Source organism: Pseudophryne corroboree, chromosome 6, assembly GCF_028390025.1.
Source record: "Pseudophryne corroboree isolate aPseCor3 chromosome 6, aPseCor3.hap2, whole genome shotgun sequence".
Lineage (NCBI taxonomy): Eukaryota > Metazoa > Chordata > Amphibia > Anura > Myobatrachidae > Pseudophryne > Pseudophryne corroboree.
The window spans coordinates 285516201-285535818 of NC_086449.1; the positions used below are offsets into that span (position 1 = coordinate 285516201).

Sequence of the window (19618 nt, forward strand, 5' to 3'; positions counted from 1 at the left end):
GCATCCTCTAGGACGTAAGAGAAATACAATGAAACGTGAGCTATGTAATAATATTATTACATTTTATTTATAAGGCGCCACAAGTGTTTCGCAGCGCCGTACAAAGGACAGTACAGGGAGACAAAACTTAACATTACAGTAAATAAATAACAAAAATAGAGTACAGGTAACAAAGAGCACCACAATTCTTAAAACATAATACAGCTAAGATGAAGTATCGAGGGAGTAATCATCGTACTATTTGGGGCTGGCGGCCATAGATGGAGATGAGCCTTTACCAGCAGGAGAAAAAGCGGGTAAAGATGGTCACTGAGTAGGAGAGAGCTACGAGTGAAATGTGTCGAGAAGAGGGCTTAGACAACAAGAGGAAAGAGGGCCCTGCTCTGAAGAACTAACAATCTAGTGGGAAGGGGCGACAGACAGGGTGTGGGTCGATAGATAGACAGTGTCTAGTTACAATAGATAGACACCATATGTTAGACAGACATTGGGTTGACAGGGTCAAAAGGTAGACAGGGTCAAAAGGTCAACATGATAGAACAAAAGGTCGACAGGGTCAGAGGGTCGACACAAAAAAGGTAGACACCATGTTTTTTGCACCTTTGTGGTTTGTGTGGATAGTTTTGTCATCTGGGACCCCAATTGTAGAGAGGCGTCCGCTCGCCTCGCGATTTATAATCAACTTTATGCTGACATGGATAGAGAAGGTATGAAATAGTCCAAAGACATGTAAAAAAATAGGATTTTACTTACCGGTAAATCTATTTCTCGTAGTCCGTAGAGGATGCTGGGGACTCCGTAAGGACCATGGGGAATAGACGGGCTCCACAGGAGATAGGCCACTTTAAGAAAGCTTTGGATTCTGGGTGTGCACTGGCTCCTCCCTCTATGTCCCTCCTCCAGACCTCAGTTAGAGAAACTGTGCCCAGAGGATATCAACAGTACGAGGAAAGGATTTATGTAACCTAAGGGCGAGATTCATACCAGCCACACCAATCACACCGTATAACTTGTGATAAACTACCCAGTTAACAGTATGAACATGCAACATAGCCTCGGTTCAAGACCGACCAACTATAACAGAACCCTTATGTAAGCAATAAACTATATACAAGTCTTGCAGAAGAAGTCCGCACTTGGGACGGGCGCCCAGCATCCTCTACGGACTACGAGAAATAGATTTACCGGTAAGTAAAATCCTATTTTCTTTTACGTCCTAGAGGATGCTGGGGACTCCGTAAGGACCATGGGGATTATACCAAAGCTCCCAAACGGGCAGGAGAGTGCGGATGACTCTGCAGCACCGATTGAGCAAACAGGAGGTCCTCCTCAGCCAGGGTATCAAACTTATAGAACTTTGCAAAGGTGTTTGACCCCGACCAAGTAGCAGCTCGGCACAGTTGTGGTGCCGAGACCCCTCGGGCAGCCGCCCAAGAAGAGCCCACCTTCCTAGTGGAATGGGCCTTAACCGATTTTGGTAACGGCAATCCTGCCGTAGAATGCGCCTGCTGAATCGTGTTACAGATCCAGCGAGCAATTGTCTGCTTTGAAGCAGGAGCGCCAACCTTGTTGGCCGCATACAGAACAAACAGAGCTTCAGTCTTCCTGATCCTAGCTGTTCTGGTCACGTAAATCTTCAAAGCCCTGCCCACATCCAGGGACTCGGAGTCCTCCAAGTCCCGTGTAGCCACAGGCACGACAATAGGTTGGTTCATATGAAAAGATGAGACCACCTTGGGCAGAAATTGAGGACGAGTCCTCAACTCTGCCCTATCCATGTGAAAAATCAGGTATGGGCTTTTATATGATAAAGCCGCTAATTCCGAAACACGCCTTGCAGAAGCTAAGGCCAACAACATGACCACTTTCCAAGTGAGGTATTTCAACTCCACTGTTTTGAGTGGTTCAAACCAAGGTGACTTGAGGAAACTTAATACCACGTTAAGATCCCAAGGCGCCACCGGAGATACAAAGGGAGGCTGAATATGCAGCACTCCCTTCACAAAAGTCTGTACTTCAGGAAGAGAATCCAATTCTTTTTGAAAGAAAATGGATAAGGCCGAAATTTGGACCTTTATGGACCATAATTTTAGGCACAAATTCACTCCCATTTGAATGAAGTGAAGCAGACGGACCAAATGGAACTCCTCCGTAGGAGCAGCCCTGGCCTCACACCAAGAAACATATTTCCGCCATATACGGTGATAATGTTTCGATGTCACATCCTTCCTAGCCTTGATCAGGGTAGGAATGACCTCCTCCGGAATCCCTTTTTCAGCTAGGATCCGGCGTTCAACCGCCATGCCGTCAAACGCAGCTGCGGTAAGTCTTGGAACAGACAGGGCCCCTGCTGCAGCAGGTCCTGCCTTAGAGGAAGAGGCCACGGATCTTCTGTGAGCAACTCTTGCAGATCCGGATACCAAGTCCTCCTTGGCCAATCTGGAACAATGAGAATTGTTCTGACCCTTCTTAGTCTTATTAATCTCAACACCTTGGGTATGAGAGGCAGAGGAGGAAACACATAGACCGATCTGTACACCCATGGTGTCATCAGAGCGTCTACCGCTACCTCCTGAGGGTCTCTTGACCTGGCGCAATACCTCTTTAGCTTTTTGTTGAGACGGGACGCCATCATGTCTATTTGAGGCAGTCCCCACCGATCCACGATCTGTGTGAAGACTTCTTGATGAAGTCCCCACTCTCCCGGATGCAGGTCGTGCCTGCTGAGGAAGTCCGCCTCCCAGTTGTCCACCCCCGGGATGAACACTGCTGATAGTGCGCTTACATGGCCTTCCGCCCAGCGCAGAATCCTGGTCGCCTCTGCCATGGCCACTCTGCTCCTTGTAAACCGCCAAGGCGGTTTACATGAGCCACTGCCGTGATATTGTCCGACTGAATCAGAACCGGTTTGTTCTGAAGCCACTCCTCCGCCTGGCGTAGGGCGTTGTAAATGGCCTTTAACTCCAGGACATTGATGTGGAGACAAGTCTCTAGGCTTGACCAGAGACCTTGGAAATTTCTTCCCAGTGCGACAGCCCCCCAACCTCGGAGGCTCGCGTCCGTGGTCACCAGGATCCAGTCCTGAATGCCGAACCTGCGACCCTCTAGGAGGTGAGCACTTTGCAGCCACCACAGGAGAGATACCCTGGCCCTGGGAGACAGGGTGATCCGTTTCTGCATATGTAGATGGGACCCGGACCATTTGTCCAATAGGTCCCATTGGAAAGTCCTCGCATGGAACCTGCCGAAGGGGATGGCCTCGTATGAAGCCACCATCTTCCCCAGAACCTTTTGTGCAATGATGCACCGAAACCTTTTTTGGCTTTAAAAGGTTCCTGACCAGGGCTATGAGCTCCTGAGCCTTCTCCACCGGAAGAAAAACTCTTTTTTGGTCTGTGTCTAGAATCAGGCCCAAAAAGGTCAGACGCGTTGCAGGTACTAGCTGGAATTTTGGTAAATTGAGAATCCAGCCGTGCCCCTGCAACGTCTTCACGGACAGAGACACGCTGTCCAGCAACTTCTCCCAAAATCTCGCCTTTATAAGGAGATCGTCCAAGTACGGGATAATTGTGACTCCCTGCTTGCGCAGGAGCACCATCATTTCCGCCATTACCTTGGTGAAAATTCTCGGGGCCGTGGAAAGACCAAACGGCAACGTCTGAAATTGGTAGTGACAATCCTGTACTGCAAATCTCAGAAACGCCTGGTGAGGGGGGAAAATCGGAACATGAAGGTACGCATCCTTTATGTCCAGGGACACCATCCAATCCCCTCCCTCCAGGCTGGCGATGACCATTCTGAGCGATTCCATTTTGAACTTGAACCTCTTCAAGTACAGGTTCAGGGATTTTAGATTTAGAATGGGTCTGACCGAACCGTCCAGTTTCGGTACCACAAACAGGGATGAATAATAACCCTCTCCTTGCTGGAGATGAGGAACCTTGATTATCACCTGTTGAATGTACAATTTGTGAATTGCCGCTAACACTAGCTCCCTCTCTGACGGGGAAGCCGGCAGAGCCGATTTGAAAAACCGGCGAGGGGGCATGTCTTCGAATTCCAGTCTGTATCCCTGGGAAACAATCTCTATTGCCCAGGGATCCACCTGTGATTGAACCCAGACGTGGCTGAAAAGATGAAGACGTGCCCCCCCCCCCCCCAGAAAGCCCCAGCGTCATGCTGTGGACTTTGCGGAAGTAGGGGAGGACTTCTGCTCCTGGGAACTAGCTGAGTGCAGCTTTTTTCCCTTGCCTTTACCTCTGGCAACGAAGGAAGATCCTCGTACCTTCTTGTTTTTATTGGAACGAAAGGACTGCATTTGATAATGTGGTACCTTCTTAGAATGCTGCGGGGGAACATAAGGTAAAAAATTCGATTTACTGGCCGTAGCAGTAGAAACTAGGTCCGAGAGGCCTCCTCCAAACAACTCCTCCCCCTTGTAAGGCAATGACTCCATATGCCGCTTTGAGTCGGCGTCTCCCGTCCACTGTCGGGTCCACAAGAGCCGCCTAGCAGAAATAGACATAGCGTTTATTCTAGAGCTTAGTAAACAAATGTCTCTCTGAGCATCCCTCATATACAAGGCAGCATCTCTGATATGCTCCATGGTCATTAGAATGGTATCCCTATCTAAGGTGTCCATCTCCGTAGAAAAGGAGTCTGCCCATGCCACGACAGCACTACAAACCCAGGCCGACGCCATGGCCGGCCTAACTATAGTTCCTGAATGTGTGTAAATGTGCTTCATGGTAATTTCCTGCTTGCGATCAGCAGGATCCTTGAGGGAAGCAGTATCCGGAGAAGGCAGTGCCACCTTCTTGGATAAGCGTGTCAGCGCCTTGTCTACTTTAGGCGCAGATTCCCATCGTATCCGATCCTTCTGTGGAAAAGGATACGCCATGAGAATCCTTTTGGGAACATGGAGTCTCCTATCCGGAGATTCCCAAGCCTTTTCGCATAATTCGCTTAGCTCAAATGAGGACGGAAACGTGACCTCAGGCTTTTTCCCTTTATACATGTGAACCCTCGTGTCAGGGACAGGGGGTTCCTCCGTGATATGCAAAACCTCTTTTATGGCAATAATCATGTACCTAATACCTTTTGCCACCTTCGGCTGTAATTTTGCATCCTCATAGTCGACACTAGAGTCAGTATCTGTGTCGGTATCTGTGTCAGTGACCTGGGATATGGGGTGCTTTTGAGACCCTGAAGGTACTGGCACCACAGGGACAGGCACGGACTGGCTACCTGACTGATCCCTAGCTTCAGCCTTGTCTAATCTTTTATGCAGGAGATTTACATTTGCATTCAAGACATTCAGCATATCCACCCAGTCCGGTGTCGGCGTTGCCGACGGCGACCTGACATTCAAGCACTCCCCCTCCACATTAAGCGAGCCTTCCTCATCAAACATGTCGACACACACGTACCGACACACTGCACACACCCAGGGAAACTTTTTCTGAAGACAGTATCCCCTGAAAGGCCCTTTGGAGAGACAGAGAGAGAGTATGGCAGCACACACCCCAGCGCAACAACCTGGAGACCAACACAGAATGCTTTTCCCCAGCAGTGCTGTATTATACTTTATCCGCCAATTATGTGCCCCCCCCCCCTCTCTTTTTTTTTTTTTTATCATCAATAGTTTTTATTGAATTTTTTTTTTTCATTGCAAACAGGGGTACAAAAGGAAGAGAGAGGGAAGTAGGTACATAAACATATAAAAGAACGTTACAGTAGACATGTGCAAACAAGTGCATACAGTTCAAAGTCGATCACACAGGTACATCGTAAGGAAAACAAAACAAAACAAAAAAAAAAACAAAGAGAAAAAGAAAGGTATTTATAGAGATGGAAGGATGGCAATGGGCTCGCTATAAATACAACCCAAATAAGGGTTCATTGTGGTCTTAGGAGTGGGGGGGGGGGGAGGCCTCATCAGCCAATGGGGCTAGGAGGGGGCTGTCCAGGAGTGAGGGGACGTAACATCAATGCAGCACCTTCACCTTCCGTGGTAAACAGATGCCAAGGCATCCAGCGCACCAAGGGAGATTTGGCAGTGAAGGAGTATGGAATGTGTTCAGTCTCCATCAAGAAGTGCAGTTGTATTTTGTGTATTACCTTCGACAACGGAGGCATCGTGGCCTGTTTCCAATTATAAGGGGAGAGGGGGACAGGTCGAGATTCAAAACTTTATTGATAAGGCCAAATATCTCTGTCCAGTACGTCTGGGCATGGGGGCATGACCAAAAAATATGGAAGAGGTGGCCCACTTCTCCGCATAGGCGCCAACAAAACTTCGAACATGCAGGCCAGATCGTATGGAGCCTTTCCGGTGTAAGGTATAATCTATGAAGTAGCTTAACATGCATTTCGGAGTGATTCAGGCATTTAGACATGGTAAAAGATGACAAAAAAATGCGTTGCCATTGAGAATCATGGAGAACACATCCCACATCTGCCTCCCACCTGATTTGGGCTTTAGATTTAGGAGCAGGGAGTAATGAGAGCAATGTTTTATACCAGAAGGAGATCTCCCCTCTAGAAGTGGTACTGGAGAATCGGCCTATAGCCTGCTGAATACCAGGTGACAGTGGGGAGGGGGAGAGGTGGAGGCTAGTCCACCAGTGCTGTATTTGGTAATAACGAAGCCTCTCAGAGTCAGGCAGAGAGAAGCGTCCCTGTAAATCAGAAAAGGAGGCGAGCACAGATCCATTAAACAAGTCCCCCAGGACCTCCATCCCCCTGGACCTCCAGCCCACCAGGTTAAGATTAGGGACCAGGGCGGCCACCGTACGTAGCGATATCAGGGAGAAATTATGATATGAAGGGGATAGGGCCGCAGACAATTTGTCCCAAACCTGGAGCGTGGCTCGGGTAGAGGGGAGGAGGTTTAAGCTCCGTGGGCGAAGGATTCTAGGGATCGAAAAAAGATCTTTCAGGGGAAAACGGGGGCAGGTCTCCTCCTCTAAACACGTCCACCCCGGAGGCACGTTTTTGTGGAATTCTTTAATCTGGGCCAGAAGGGAGGCCTCCTGGTACAGTGATAGATTGGGCATATCCAGGCCACCTACTCTCCTTGGTAGAGACATCCTCGCGCGGGCAAGTTTAGGCGGTCGCGAAGACCATATATAATTAGTGAGGATTGTAGTGGCTTTATCTAGATACTTCTTGGGGAAGATAAAAGGAATAGTGCGAAACAAGAACATTAATTTAGGGAGCAGCGACATCTTGAATGCGGCCAGCCGGCCCATCCACGAAACCTCATAGTTGAGCCATGATTTGGTAAACAACTGAAGGGAGGACAGCAGAGGAGGAAGATTGACCTCAAATACAGAAGAGGAAGATGGAGGGATATATATACCCAGATATCGTATCGAGGATGTTTGCCAATTATATGGATACTTAGCACGTAGTAGGGGCAAAGAGTTAGAGAGATTAATGGGCAAAGCATCCGTCTTGGAGGCATTTAATTTATAATACGATGCTGCAGAGTACCTATCTAAAACATTGTGTAAGTGGGGGAGTGTTGTGGCTGGATCTGTTACAAATAAAAGGACATCATCTGCGAACAGACATAGTTTGTGTGACGTGACGCCCAACCTCAGTCCAGGGAATTGCGGGTCCGCACGGAGCCTAGCCGCCAGTGGTTCTATGGCCAAAACGAATATGAGAGGTGAGAGAGGGCAGCCCTGGCGGGTACCATTATAGATTGGAAAAGAACTAGATAAAAAACCATTACTGAATACCCGGGCCGTCGGGGAGCTATATAGAGCTAATATTGACGAGAGGATATGGTCACGTAGGCCAAATTTTAGTAGGACTTCTCGCATATAAGACCAGTTTAAGCGATCAAAGGCCTTCTCTGCGTCCAAAGACAGCAGTAGGAGACCTTGCTTGGGGGTTAGAGAATCGACAAGGTTGAATACCCTGCGTGTATTGTCGGACACCTGTCTTCCCGGGATAAAGCCAACCTGGTCCGGATGTATCAGGGAGGGGAGGAGGGCGTTCAATCGAGAGGCGATTAATTTAGCATATATTTTAACATCCCCATTCAGTAACGCAATGGGGCGATAATTTTGACAAAAGGTCGCATCTTTGCCTGGTTTAGGGATCGTGACAATACGTGCTTCGAGCAGCTCCTGAGGGATGGTGCCCTGTGAGGTAATATCGGTGTAGACTGCCACCAAAGAGGGAGCTAGGAGGTCTTGGAACGAAACATAGAAGTCATTAATAAAGCCATCAGGGCCAGGTGCCTTACCTCGAGGGAGGGACTTGATCACCTGGAGGGTTTCTGATAGGGACCATGGGGCATTCAGTAATGCTAGTTGATCATCTGAGATATGTGGAAGGTTTAAATCCGCTAAAAAGGAGTTGATAGAGGAAGGGGTAGGTTGCGGGGTGGCAGGGTCTGACGCGAGGTTATAAAGTTGAGAGTAAAATTTGGCAAATTGATTCGCTATCTCTCTTGGGTTAGAAATTTTGGTGCCTGTGGGTGATATAATGAGTTTGATTCTATTCCGAGCCTGTTGAGCCCTAAGCTTCCGGGCCAGCATTTTCCCCGGCCTGTTCCCCGTTAGATAAAACTTCTGGCGTATCCTATTCAAGGAAGCCTGGGTGCGCGCCATTAGTAATGTCTGGAGTTGAGATCTAATATCGACTAACTGCTTCTGTAAAGATTTCGTAGGTTTAGATTGGTTTTTGTCCTCTAGTTCCTTCAGTTTGAGCTCTAGATCAACCTGGCGTTGTAGGTTGAGTTTCTTGAGCTGTGCTCCCGCCTGAATCGCTGCTCCCCGTATGACAGCTTTAAATGCGCACCAGAAGTTCAGGGTGGACGTGTCTGAGGGGGAATTAAATTCCATATAAGATGAAATACTGTCAACTATAATTTTTTTTGAGACTGGGTTGGACAGCAAATGTGGAGAGAATCTCCACGGGCGGGGGGGAGAGTGTTGGCAAGCTACACTCCATTTAAGAATCAGCGGGGCATGGTCCGACCAAGTTATAGGGAGAATATCTAAGGATCTGGCGAACTGGAGGGTCCATTTGTCCGAAAATATAAAATCAATACGGGAGTAAGAGTTGTGGACGGGGGAATAGTAGGTGTACTCCCGCCCTGTGGGGTTTTGTACTCGCCATATGTCATAGAGATCAAATTCAGCCAAGAGGTTACGAAAAGCTAAGGAGTTGGCATTGGGGGAGGCGGAGGCGGGGGGAGCGGTTCTAGGAGACCTGTCCAACTTAGGATCAAGAACTAAATTAAAATCTCCCATGAGCAAAAGGGAGCCCGTACGAATCCTCTGAATAGCCACACATAACTTTCGGATAAAAGCTACTTGGTTTGAGTTTGGGGCATATGCCGAGACCAGGGTGACCGGCTTGTCATTTAAAAGGCCGCTCAGTATAAGGTACCGGCCATTTTTATCAGCTAACTGAGAGTGCAAAATGAAGGAGACTGAGTCTCTAAATAATATAGCCACACCGTTCCTCTTAAAAGGCCCATTAGCAAAATAACCTAGGGGGAATCTACGATCTTTAAAAATAGGGGGTGCTACAGAAGCCCCCCCTCTCTTTTTAAACTCCCTTCACCGTGTGTAAGCAGGGGAGAGTCCGGGGAGCTTCCTCTCAGCGTTCTGTGGAGAGAGAAATGGCGCTGGTGAGTGCTGAGAGAGAAGCCCCGCCCCCTCGGCGGCGGGCTTCTGTCCCGCTCAAAATCGTGTAAAATGGCGGGGGCTCAATTATATACATGTACAGTGCCCAGCTGTACATGTATATACCTATTTGCCATCTAAGAGGTGTTATTATTGCGGCCCAGGGCGCCCCCCCCTGCGCCCTGCACCCATACAGTGACCGGAGTGTGTGAGGTGATGTGGAGCAATGACGCACAGCTGCAGTGCTGTGCGTTACCTCTGTGAAGCTGAAGGCTTCTGCCGCCTGAGACGTCTTCTTGCTTCTGTTCTTCTGGCTCTGTGAGGAGAATGGCGACGTGGCTCCGGGGGTGGACGCCCAGGACGAACCTGTGTTCACCCCCTCTGAAGCTAATGGTGTCCAGTAGCCGAGGAAGCAGATCCTATCAGTTAAGTAGGTCTGCCCCTCTCTCCTCAGTCCCTCGATGCAGGGAGCCTGTTGCCAGCAGTGCTCCCTGTGAAAAAGGTAAAAATCCAAACAAAAATGCTTTCTGTAACAAAGAACTCAAGAGAGCTCCCTGCAGTGCGCCCATCTTCCTCTGGGCACAGTGTAAAACTGAGGTCTGGAGGAGGGACATAGAGGGAGGAGCCAGTGCACACCCAGAATCCAAAGCTTTCTTAAAGTGCCCTATCTCCTGCGGAGCCCGTCTATTCCCCATGGTCCTTACGGAGTCGCCAGCATCCTCAAGGACGTTAGAGAAAAAAAATTGTAAAAAAATTGTCTATCTTTTTCATGTCGACCATTTTCATGTCAACCTTTTGCCCTGTCGACCTAATGTCTGTCTAACATATGGTGTCTATCTATTGATTGTCTAACTAGACACCGTTTATCAACCGGATACCGACAGACAGATGACATGAGGTGCAAGCAAGCAGGAGGAAGCCTAATTACAGTATGTAAGCAAAGCAGTGGTGTTCAAGGCATGAGGCAGGGGGATGGAGGAGCAGCCTCAGGACTAGGTTATGCATCGTAAGGGTATGCTTTGATGAATAGGTGGGTTTTTAGTGACTGTGTGAAGCTTTGCAAGGTCAGGTAGAGTCTAATGGAGCGGGGGAGCGCGTTCCACTGAAGGGGTGCAGCATGGGCAAATATTAATATTCTTCAGCAGGAAGAATAATACAATAATCTGATGTAAATGAGAAAACCTCTTGATTCACCCATCTTAGGGCCCGATTCTGAGGTGCACGCAATGTGATCACATCTCCGGCCGCACTGTGTGATGGAAAACACAATCGGAGGCCCACAGCTATTTAGAATCACACGTAGCATGCGGTTGCACAACCCCAACAACATCTACAGCAAAAAACCGTAGTCATCAATACCAACCATACTTGCACTGGGCTATGCCGGTTGCAGATGATCAGTCAGAAAGCAGCATGTGCACAACTCGGAATCACACTGTAACTCCACATACACGCCCACTGCACACCCATTTTCACATCAGAATATGTACACAAGCCTAGTTGCCGCTTCATTGACAGCCACCCATCCATAAGTTGAGATCCGTGCGACTTGTCTACAGGTCATGCTGCGAGGTACTGGGACACATGTGCAGTGTGAATATACACAACCACGGCTGCTGTGTGCACCACTCAGAATCAGGCCATTAGATGGCAACAATTTCACAATTACATTTAGGCCATGACCTTAGATTTTCTTGATCTGCTGATAAAGGGGCAGACTGAGTTGGGAGCAAAGCAACACAATGGAGCAGCTTTGCCCCTGGAGAAACCATGTTGCAATATAAGGGGTGCAAATACATTTAATTACTTTACATGCGGGGGTTACACCTTTATTTTGCTTTGTGCGGAATCAGCCCCAAAATCATAAATTCCCAATAAACATACGTTTATACTTGAAAAAGAAACTGTAATTACACATACCACTTGTATGGTTCCAGAGGGAGGTACGCGATAACCCCTTTTGCCAAGAGACTCCAGTGTAATGTTACCCTGAGGCAGAAGAAAACATGTTTAAACAACGATTGTTGTTTAATAAGATATCAATTTACAATAACATTTCCTTATAAGCGACAGTGTAAAAATTCTCATGAATATTGTATCATTACTGGCACTTCCTGTTCTGTACCTCAGATGCTAAGCACTGTAGCCCTATGATGGATCCGCCTGATCCTTTCATAGGATAGGAGGGAGATTAAGGTGTAGGTTGTATGTTACCCACTAGGTCTGATGAGGTAAGTGGCTGCTATAGGATCCCCTCTAATGCTACAATTGTGTGTGTGACACTTCCAAAATAATTTCTCTAATGGATTGTGTAGAATACACACAAAAAATTTTGTACAGAAGCCTTTCTAGGTATTTTACAACAGTGCAGATAAAACATATTTATCCTTGTCATCATTCTGGCTAAGTCCAACTTCTATAACTACGTGCTTATCTCTCAACTCCATTAACAAATCTGTGCTTCCCAACCATAAGTATTTAGGTTTATGGTCCCTTAACTATGCCTTACCATGTACGGGGAGGGAGCATTGTCCTCTGAAACACTGAAGAAAGACACGTCGACAGGCAAAGTCATGTGTGTTGGGCAGAAGACTCCGCTTGCCCCAACGTCTGCTGTAAAACCTTCAACTGTGCCCAGAGTTTCAAAACGATAATTTAAGACTGATTCCTGAAAATTAGGTGAAGAATATCAAACTTAGTGAAAGTAAAACGACTTAACATGTTAAAACTCCATCTAAATGAGAAAGGCAACTATGAAACCTCCCTTTCTCCTCTCCCATGCTAAACCACTTCTACAAACAAGCAGCACTTAATGTACACTGTACACTTAATGTACAGCACTGAGCTAGTCTTGTGGAGAACCTTGCTCAGAAAAAGACTAGAAGCCACTCTAGCCTGACTTTGCTGATGAAGTCCAAAAGCCTTTTGTAACTGATCAATTACTGTAATGTAACTACAGATGTGTCCACATACATCTTTGCTATATCCCGCCATATATGGCACAGTTTTGCATGCCATAGACTCAGAGATTTAGCCATGCCTTGTGATTTTTCTTAATTTGCTTCTTTAATATGTTACTTTCTCTATCGTCCTAGTGGATGCTGGGGTTCCTGAAAGGACCATGGGGAATAGCGGCTCCGCAGGAGACAGGGCACAAAAAGTAAAGCTTTAGGATCAGGTGGTGTGCACTGGCTCCTCCCCCTATGACCCTCCTCCAAGCCAGTTAGATTTTGTGCCCGGCCGAGAAGGGTGCAATCTAGGTGGCTCTCCTAAAGAGCTGCTTAGGAAAGTTTAGCTTAGGTTTTTTATTTTACAGTGAGTCCTGCTGGCAACAGGATCACTGCAACGAGGGACTTAGGGGAGAAGAAGTGAACTCACCTGCGTGCAGGATGGATTGGCTTCTTGGCTACTGGACATCAGCTCCAGAGGGACGATCACAGGTACAGCCTGGATGGTCACCGGAGCCTTGCCGCCGGCCCCCTTGCAGATGCTGAAGTAAGAAGAGGTCCAGAATCGGCGGCAGAAGACTCCTCAGTCTTCTAAAGGTAGCGCACAGCACTGCAGCTGTGCGCCATTTTCCTCTCAGCACACTTCACACGGCAGTCACTGAGGGTGCAGGGCGCTGGGAGGGGGGCGCCCTGGGAGGCAAATGAATACCTATTTTGGCTAAAAATACCTCACATATAGCCTCCGGAGGCTATATGGAGATATTTAACCCCTGCCAGAATCCGTTAAGAGCGGGAGACGAGGCCGCCGAAAAAGGGGCGGGGCCTATCTCCTCAGCACACAGCGCCATTTTCCCTCACAGAAAGGCTGGAGGGAAGGCTCCCAGGCTCTCCCCTGCACTGCACTACAGAAACAGGGTTAAAACAGAGAGGGGGGGCACTAATTTGGCGATATGCTTATATATATATTAAGATGCTATAAGGGAAAACACTTATATAAGGTTGTCCCTATATAATTATAGCGTTTTTGGTGTGTGCTGGCAAACTCTCCCTCTGTCTCTCCAAAGGGCTAGTGGGTCCTGTCCTCTATCAGAGCATTCCCTGTGTGTGTGCTGTGTGTCGGTACGTGTGTGTCGACAGGTAGGAGGACGATGTTGGTGAGGAGGCGGAGCAATTGCCTGTAATGGTGATGTCACTCTCTAGGGAGTCGACACCGGAATGGATGGCTTATTTAGGAAATTACGTGATAATGTCAACACGCTGCAAGGTCGGTTGACGACATGAGACGGCCGACAAACAATTAGTACGGTCCAGACGTCTCAAAAACACCGTCAAGGGTTTTAAAACGCCCGTTTACTTTAGTCGGTCGACACAGACACAGACAGGGACACTGAATCCAGTGTCGACGGTGAATAAACAAACGTATTCCTTATTAGGGCCACACGTTAAAGGCAATGAAGGAGGTGTTACGTATTTCTGATACTACAAGTACCACAAAAGAGGGTATTATGTGGGATGTGAAAAAACTACCATAGTTTTTCCTGAATCAGATAAATTAAATAAAGTGTGTGATGATGCGTGGGTTCCCCCCGATAGAAAATTATGGGCGGTATACCCTTTCCCGCCAGAAGTTAGGGCGCGTTGGGAAACACCCCTTAAGGTGGATAAGGCGCTCACACGCTCATCAAAACAAGTGGCGGTACCGTCTATAGATAGGGCCGTCCTCAAGGACCAGCTGACAAGGCTGGAAAATATAATAAAAAGTATATACACACATACTGGTGTTATACTGCGGCCAGCGATCGCCTCAGCCTGGATGTGCAGAGCTAGGGTGGCTTGGTCGGATTCCCTGACTAAAAATATTGATACCCTTGACAGGGACAGTATTTTATTGACTATAGAGCATTTCTATATATGCGAGATGCACAGAGGGATATTTGCACTCTGGCATCATGAATAAACGCGATGTCCATAACTGCCAGAAGATGTTATGGACACGACAGTGGTCAGGTGATGCAGATTCCAAACGGCACAGTATGGCCGTATAAAGGAAGAGGACTTGTTTGGGGTCGGTCCATCGGACCTGGTGGTCACGGCAACTGCTGGAAAATCCACCGTTTTTTACCCTAAGTCACATCTCTGCAGAAAAAGACACCGTCTTTTCAGCCTCAGTCCTCTCGTCCCTATAAGATCATATCTGCCCAGGGATAGAGGAAAGGGAAGAAGACTGCAACAGGCAGCCTATTCCCAGGAACAGAAGCGTTCCACCGCGTCTGACAAGTTCTCAGCATGGCGCTGAGACCGTACAGGACCCCTGGATCCTACAAGTAGTATCCCGGGGGTACAGATGGGAATGTCGAGACGTTTCCCCTTCGCAGGCTCCTGAAGTCTGCTTTACCAAGTCTCCCTCCGACAAGGAGGTAGTATGGGAAAAAATTCACAAGCTGTGTTCCCAGCAGGTGACAATTAAATTACCCCTCCTACTACAGAAAAGGGGTATTATTCCACACTATATTGTGGTACTGAAGCCAGAAGGCTAGGTGAGACTTATTCTAAAAAATTTTTTTTTGAACACTTACAAAGGTTCAAATTAAGATGAAGTCACTCAGAGCAGTGATAACGAACCAGGAAGAAGGGGACTATATAGTGTCCCGGGACATCAGGGATGCTTACCTCTATGTCCCAAATTTGCCCTTCTCACTAAGGGTACCTCAGGTTCGTGGTGCAGAACTGTCACTATCAGTTTCAGACGCTGCCGTTTGGATTGTCCACGGCACCCCGGGGTCTTTACCAAGGTAATGGCCGAATTGATGATTCTTCTTCGAAGAAAAGGCGTCTTAATTATCCCTTACTTGGACGATCTCCTGATAGGGGCATAGTCCAGGGAACAGTTGGAGGTCGGAGTAGCACTATCTCGGATACTGCTACAATCAGCACGGGTGGATTCTAAATATTCCAAAATCGCAGCTGATCCCGACGACACGTCTGCTGTGCCTAGGGATGATTCTGGACACAGTCCAGAAAAAGGTGTTTCTCCCGGAAGAGAAAGCCAGGGAGTTATCCGAGCAAGTCAGGAACCTCCTAAAAACAGTGCATCATTGCACAAGGGTCCTGGTAAAAATGGTGGCTTCCTACGAAGCAATTCCATTCGGCAGATTTCACGTAAGAACTTTTCAGTGGGATCTGCTGGACAAATGGTCCGGATCGCATCTTCAGATGCATCAGCGGATAACCCAATATCCAAGGACAAGGGTGTCTCTCCTGTGGTGGTTATAGAGTGCTCATCTTCTAGAGGGCCGCAGATTCGGCATTCAGGATTGGATGCTGGTAACCACGGAGCCCAGCCTGAGAGGCTGGGGAGCAGTCACACAAGGGAAAAATTTCCAGGGAGTGTGATCAAGTATGGAGACTTTTCTCCACATAAATATACTGGAGCTAAGGGTAAATTTATAATGCTCTAAGCTTAGCAAGACCTCTGCTTCAAGGTCAGCCGGTATTGATCCAATGGGAAAAACATCACGGCAGTCGCCCACGTAAACAGACAGGGCGACACAAGAAGCAGGAGGGCAATGGCAGAAACTGCAAGGACTTTTCGCTGGGCGGAAAATCATGTGATAACACTGTCAGCAGTTTTTCATCCCGGGAATGGAAACTGGGAAGCAGACTTCCTCAGCACGACCTCCACCCGGGAGAGTGGAAACTTCATTGAGAAGTTTTTTCCACATGATTGTAAACCGTTGGGAAATACCAAAGGTGGACATGATGGCGTCCCGTCTGAACAAAAAACGGGACAGGTATTGCGCCAGGTCAAGGGACCCTCAGGCAATAGATGTGGACGTTCTGGTAACACCGTGGGTGTACCAGTCGGTGTATGTGTTCCCTCCTCTGCTTCTCATACCTAAGGTGCTGAGAATTATAAGACGTAGAGGAGTAAGAACTATACTCATGGCTCCGGATTGGCCAAGAAGGACTTGGTACCCGGAACTTCAAGAGATGCTTACAGAGGTCTTATGGCCTCTGCCGCTAAGAAGGGACTTGCTTCAGCAAGTACCATGTCTGTTCCAAGACTTACCGCAGCTGCGTTTGTCGGCATGGCGATGGAAAGCCGGATCCTAAGGGAAAAAAGGCATTCCGGAAGAGGTCATTCCTACCCTGGTCAAAGCCAGAAAGGAGGTGACCGCACAACATTATCACCACGTGTGGCGAAAATTTGTTGCGTGGTGTGAGGCCAGGAAGGCCCCACAAAGAAATTTCAACTCGGTCGTTTCCTGCATTTCCTGCAAACAGGAGTGTCTATGGGCCTCAAATTGGGGTCCATTAAGGTTCAAATTCGGCCCTGTAAATTTTCTTCCAGAAAGAATTGGCTTCAGTTCCTGAAGTCCAGAAGTTTGTCAAGGGAGTATTGCATATACAAACCCCTTTTTTGTGCCTCCAGTGGCACTGTGGGATCTCAACGTAGTTCTGGGATTTCTCAAATCACATTGGTTTAAAACCAGTCAAATATGTGGATTTGCAGCATCTCACATAAAAAGTGACCATGCTCTTGGCCCTGGCCTGGACCAGGCGAGTGTCAAATTGGTGGTTTTTTCTCAAAAAAGCCCATATCTGTTTGTCCATTCGGACAGGGCAGAGCTGCGGACTCGTCCCCAGTTCTCTCCCTAAGGTGGTGTCAGTGTTTCACCTGAACCAGCTTATTGTGGTGCCTTGCACCTACTAGGGACTTGGAGGACTCCAAGTTGCTAGAAGTTGTCAGGGCCCTGAAAATATATTCCAGGACAGCTGGAGTCAGAAAATCTGACTCGCTGTTTATACTGTATGCACCCAACAAGTTGGGTGCGCCTGCTTCTAAGCAGTCGATTGCTCGTTGGATTTGTAACACAATTCAACTTGCACATTCTGAGGCAGGCCTGCCACAGTCTAAATCGGTTAAGGCCCATTCCACAAGGAAGGTGGGCTCATCTTGGGCGGCTGCCCGAGAGGTCTCGGCATTACAACTCTGCCGAGCAGCTACGTGGTCAGGGGAGAACACGTTTGTAAAAATAAGAATTTACTTACCGATAATTCTATTTCTCGGAGTCCGTAGTGGATGCTGGGGTTCCTGAAAGGACCATGGGGAATAGCGGCTCCGCAGGAGACAGGGCACAAAAGTAAAGCTTTTACAGGTCAGGTGGTGTGTACTGGCTCCTCCCCCTATGACCCTCCTCCAGACTCCAGTTAGGTACTGTGCCCGGACGAGCGTACACAATAAGGGAGGATTTTGAATCCCGGGTAAGACTCATACCAGCCACACCAATCACACCGTACAACTTGTGATCTAAACCCAGTTAACAGTATGATAACAGAGGAGCCTCTGAAAGATGGCTTCCTAAACAATAACCCGAATTAGTTAACAATAACTATGTACAAGTATTGCAGATAATCCGCACTTGGGATGGGCGCCCAGCATCCACTACGGACTCCGAGAAATAGAATTATCGGTAAGTAAATTCTTATTTTCTCTATCGTCCTAAGTGGATGCTGGGGTTCCTGAAAGGACCATGGGGATTATACCAAAGCTCCCAAACGGGCGGGAGAGTGCGGATGACTCTGCAGCACCGAATGAGAGAACTCCAGGTCCTCCTTTGCCAGGGTATCAAATTTGTAAAAATTTACAAACGTGTTCTCCCCTGACCACGTAGCTGCTCGGCAGAGTTGTAATGCCGAGACCCCTCGGGCAGGCGCCCAAGATGAGCCCACCTTCCTTGCGGAATGGGCCTTAACAGATTTAGGCTGTGGCAGGCCTGCCACAGAATGTACAAGTTGAATTTTGTTACAAATCCAACGAGCAATCGACTGCTTAGAAGCAGGTGCACCCAACTTGTTGGGTGCATACAGTATAAACAGCGAGTCAGATTTTCTGACTCCAGCCGTCCTTTAAATGTATATTTTTAAGGCTCTGACAACGTCCAACAACTTGGAGTCCTTCAAGTCGTCTGTAGCCGCAGGCACTACAATAGGCTGGTTCAGGTGAAACGCTGATACCACCTTAGGGAGAAAATGCGGACGCGTCCGCCGCTCTGCCCTATGTCGAATGGAAAATTAAATAAGGGCTTTTATAAAACAAAGCCGCCAGTTCAGATACTCTCCCGGCCGAAGCCAGGGCCAGTAACATAGTCACTTTCCATGTGAGATATTTCAAATCCACATTCTTTAGTGGTTCAAACCAATTGGATTTGAGGAAATCTAAAACTACATTTAGATCCCACGGTGCCACCTTAGGCACCACAGGAGGCTGTATATGCAGTACTCCTTTGATAAAAATCTGGACCTCAGGGACTGAGGCCAATTCTTTTTGGAAGAATATTGATATGGCCGAAATTTGAACCTTAATAGATCCCAATTTGAGACCCATAGACAATCCTGATTGCAGGAAATGTAGGAAAACGACCCAGTTGAAATTCCTCCATCGGAGCACTCCGCTGCTCGCACCACGCAACATATTTTCGCCAAATACGGCGATAATGCTTCGCGGTGACTTCCTTCCTTGCCTTTATCAAGGTAGGAATGACTTCTTCCGGAATGCCTTTTCCTTTTAGGATCTGGCATTCAAACGCCATGCCGTCAAACGCAGCCGCGGTAAGTCTTGAAAAAGACAAGGACCCTGCTGAAGCAGGTCCCTTCTCAGAAGTAGAGGCCACGGATCGTCCGTGACCATCTCTTGAAGTTCCGGGTACCAAGTCCTTCTTGGCCAATCCGGAGCCACTAGTCTTACTCCTCTTTGCCGTATAATCCTCAATACCTTTGGTATGAGAGGCAGAGGAGGAAACACATATACCGACTGGTACACCCAAGGTGTTACCAGCGCGTCCACAGCTATTGCCTGCGGATCTCTTGACCTGGCGCAATATCTGTCCAGTGTTTTGTTGAGGCGAGACGCCATCATGTCCACCATTGGTTTTACCCAACGGTTTAATAGCATGTGGAAAACTTCTGGATGAAGTCCCCACTCTCCCGGGTGAAGGTCGTGTCTGCTGAGGAAGTCTG

General features: G+C 48.0%; 1 protein-coding gene across 1 annotated transcript in view; it reads right to left on the reverse strand.

Annotated features, from left to right (window-relative positions):
• ATOSA (atos homolog A) overlaps nucleotides 1–19618 on the reverse strand; it is a 169190-nt gene that overhangs the window by 32705 nt on the left and 116867 nt on the right. The window contains exons 9-10 of the mRNA XM_063926106.1: nucleotides 12160–12318; nucleotides 11571–11639 (exon numbers count right to left, since the gene is read on the reverse strand). Coding sequence (XP_063782176.1) covers nucleotides 11571–11639; nucleotides 12160–12318 — 228 coding nt within the window. The remainder of the gene's footprint in view (nucleotides 1–11570; nucleotides 11640–12159; nucleotides 12319–19618) is intronic.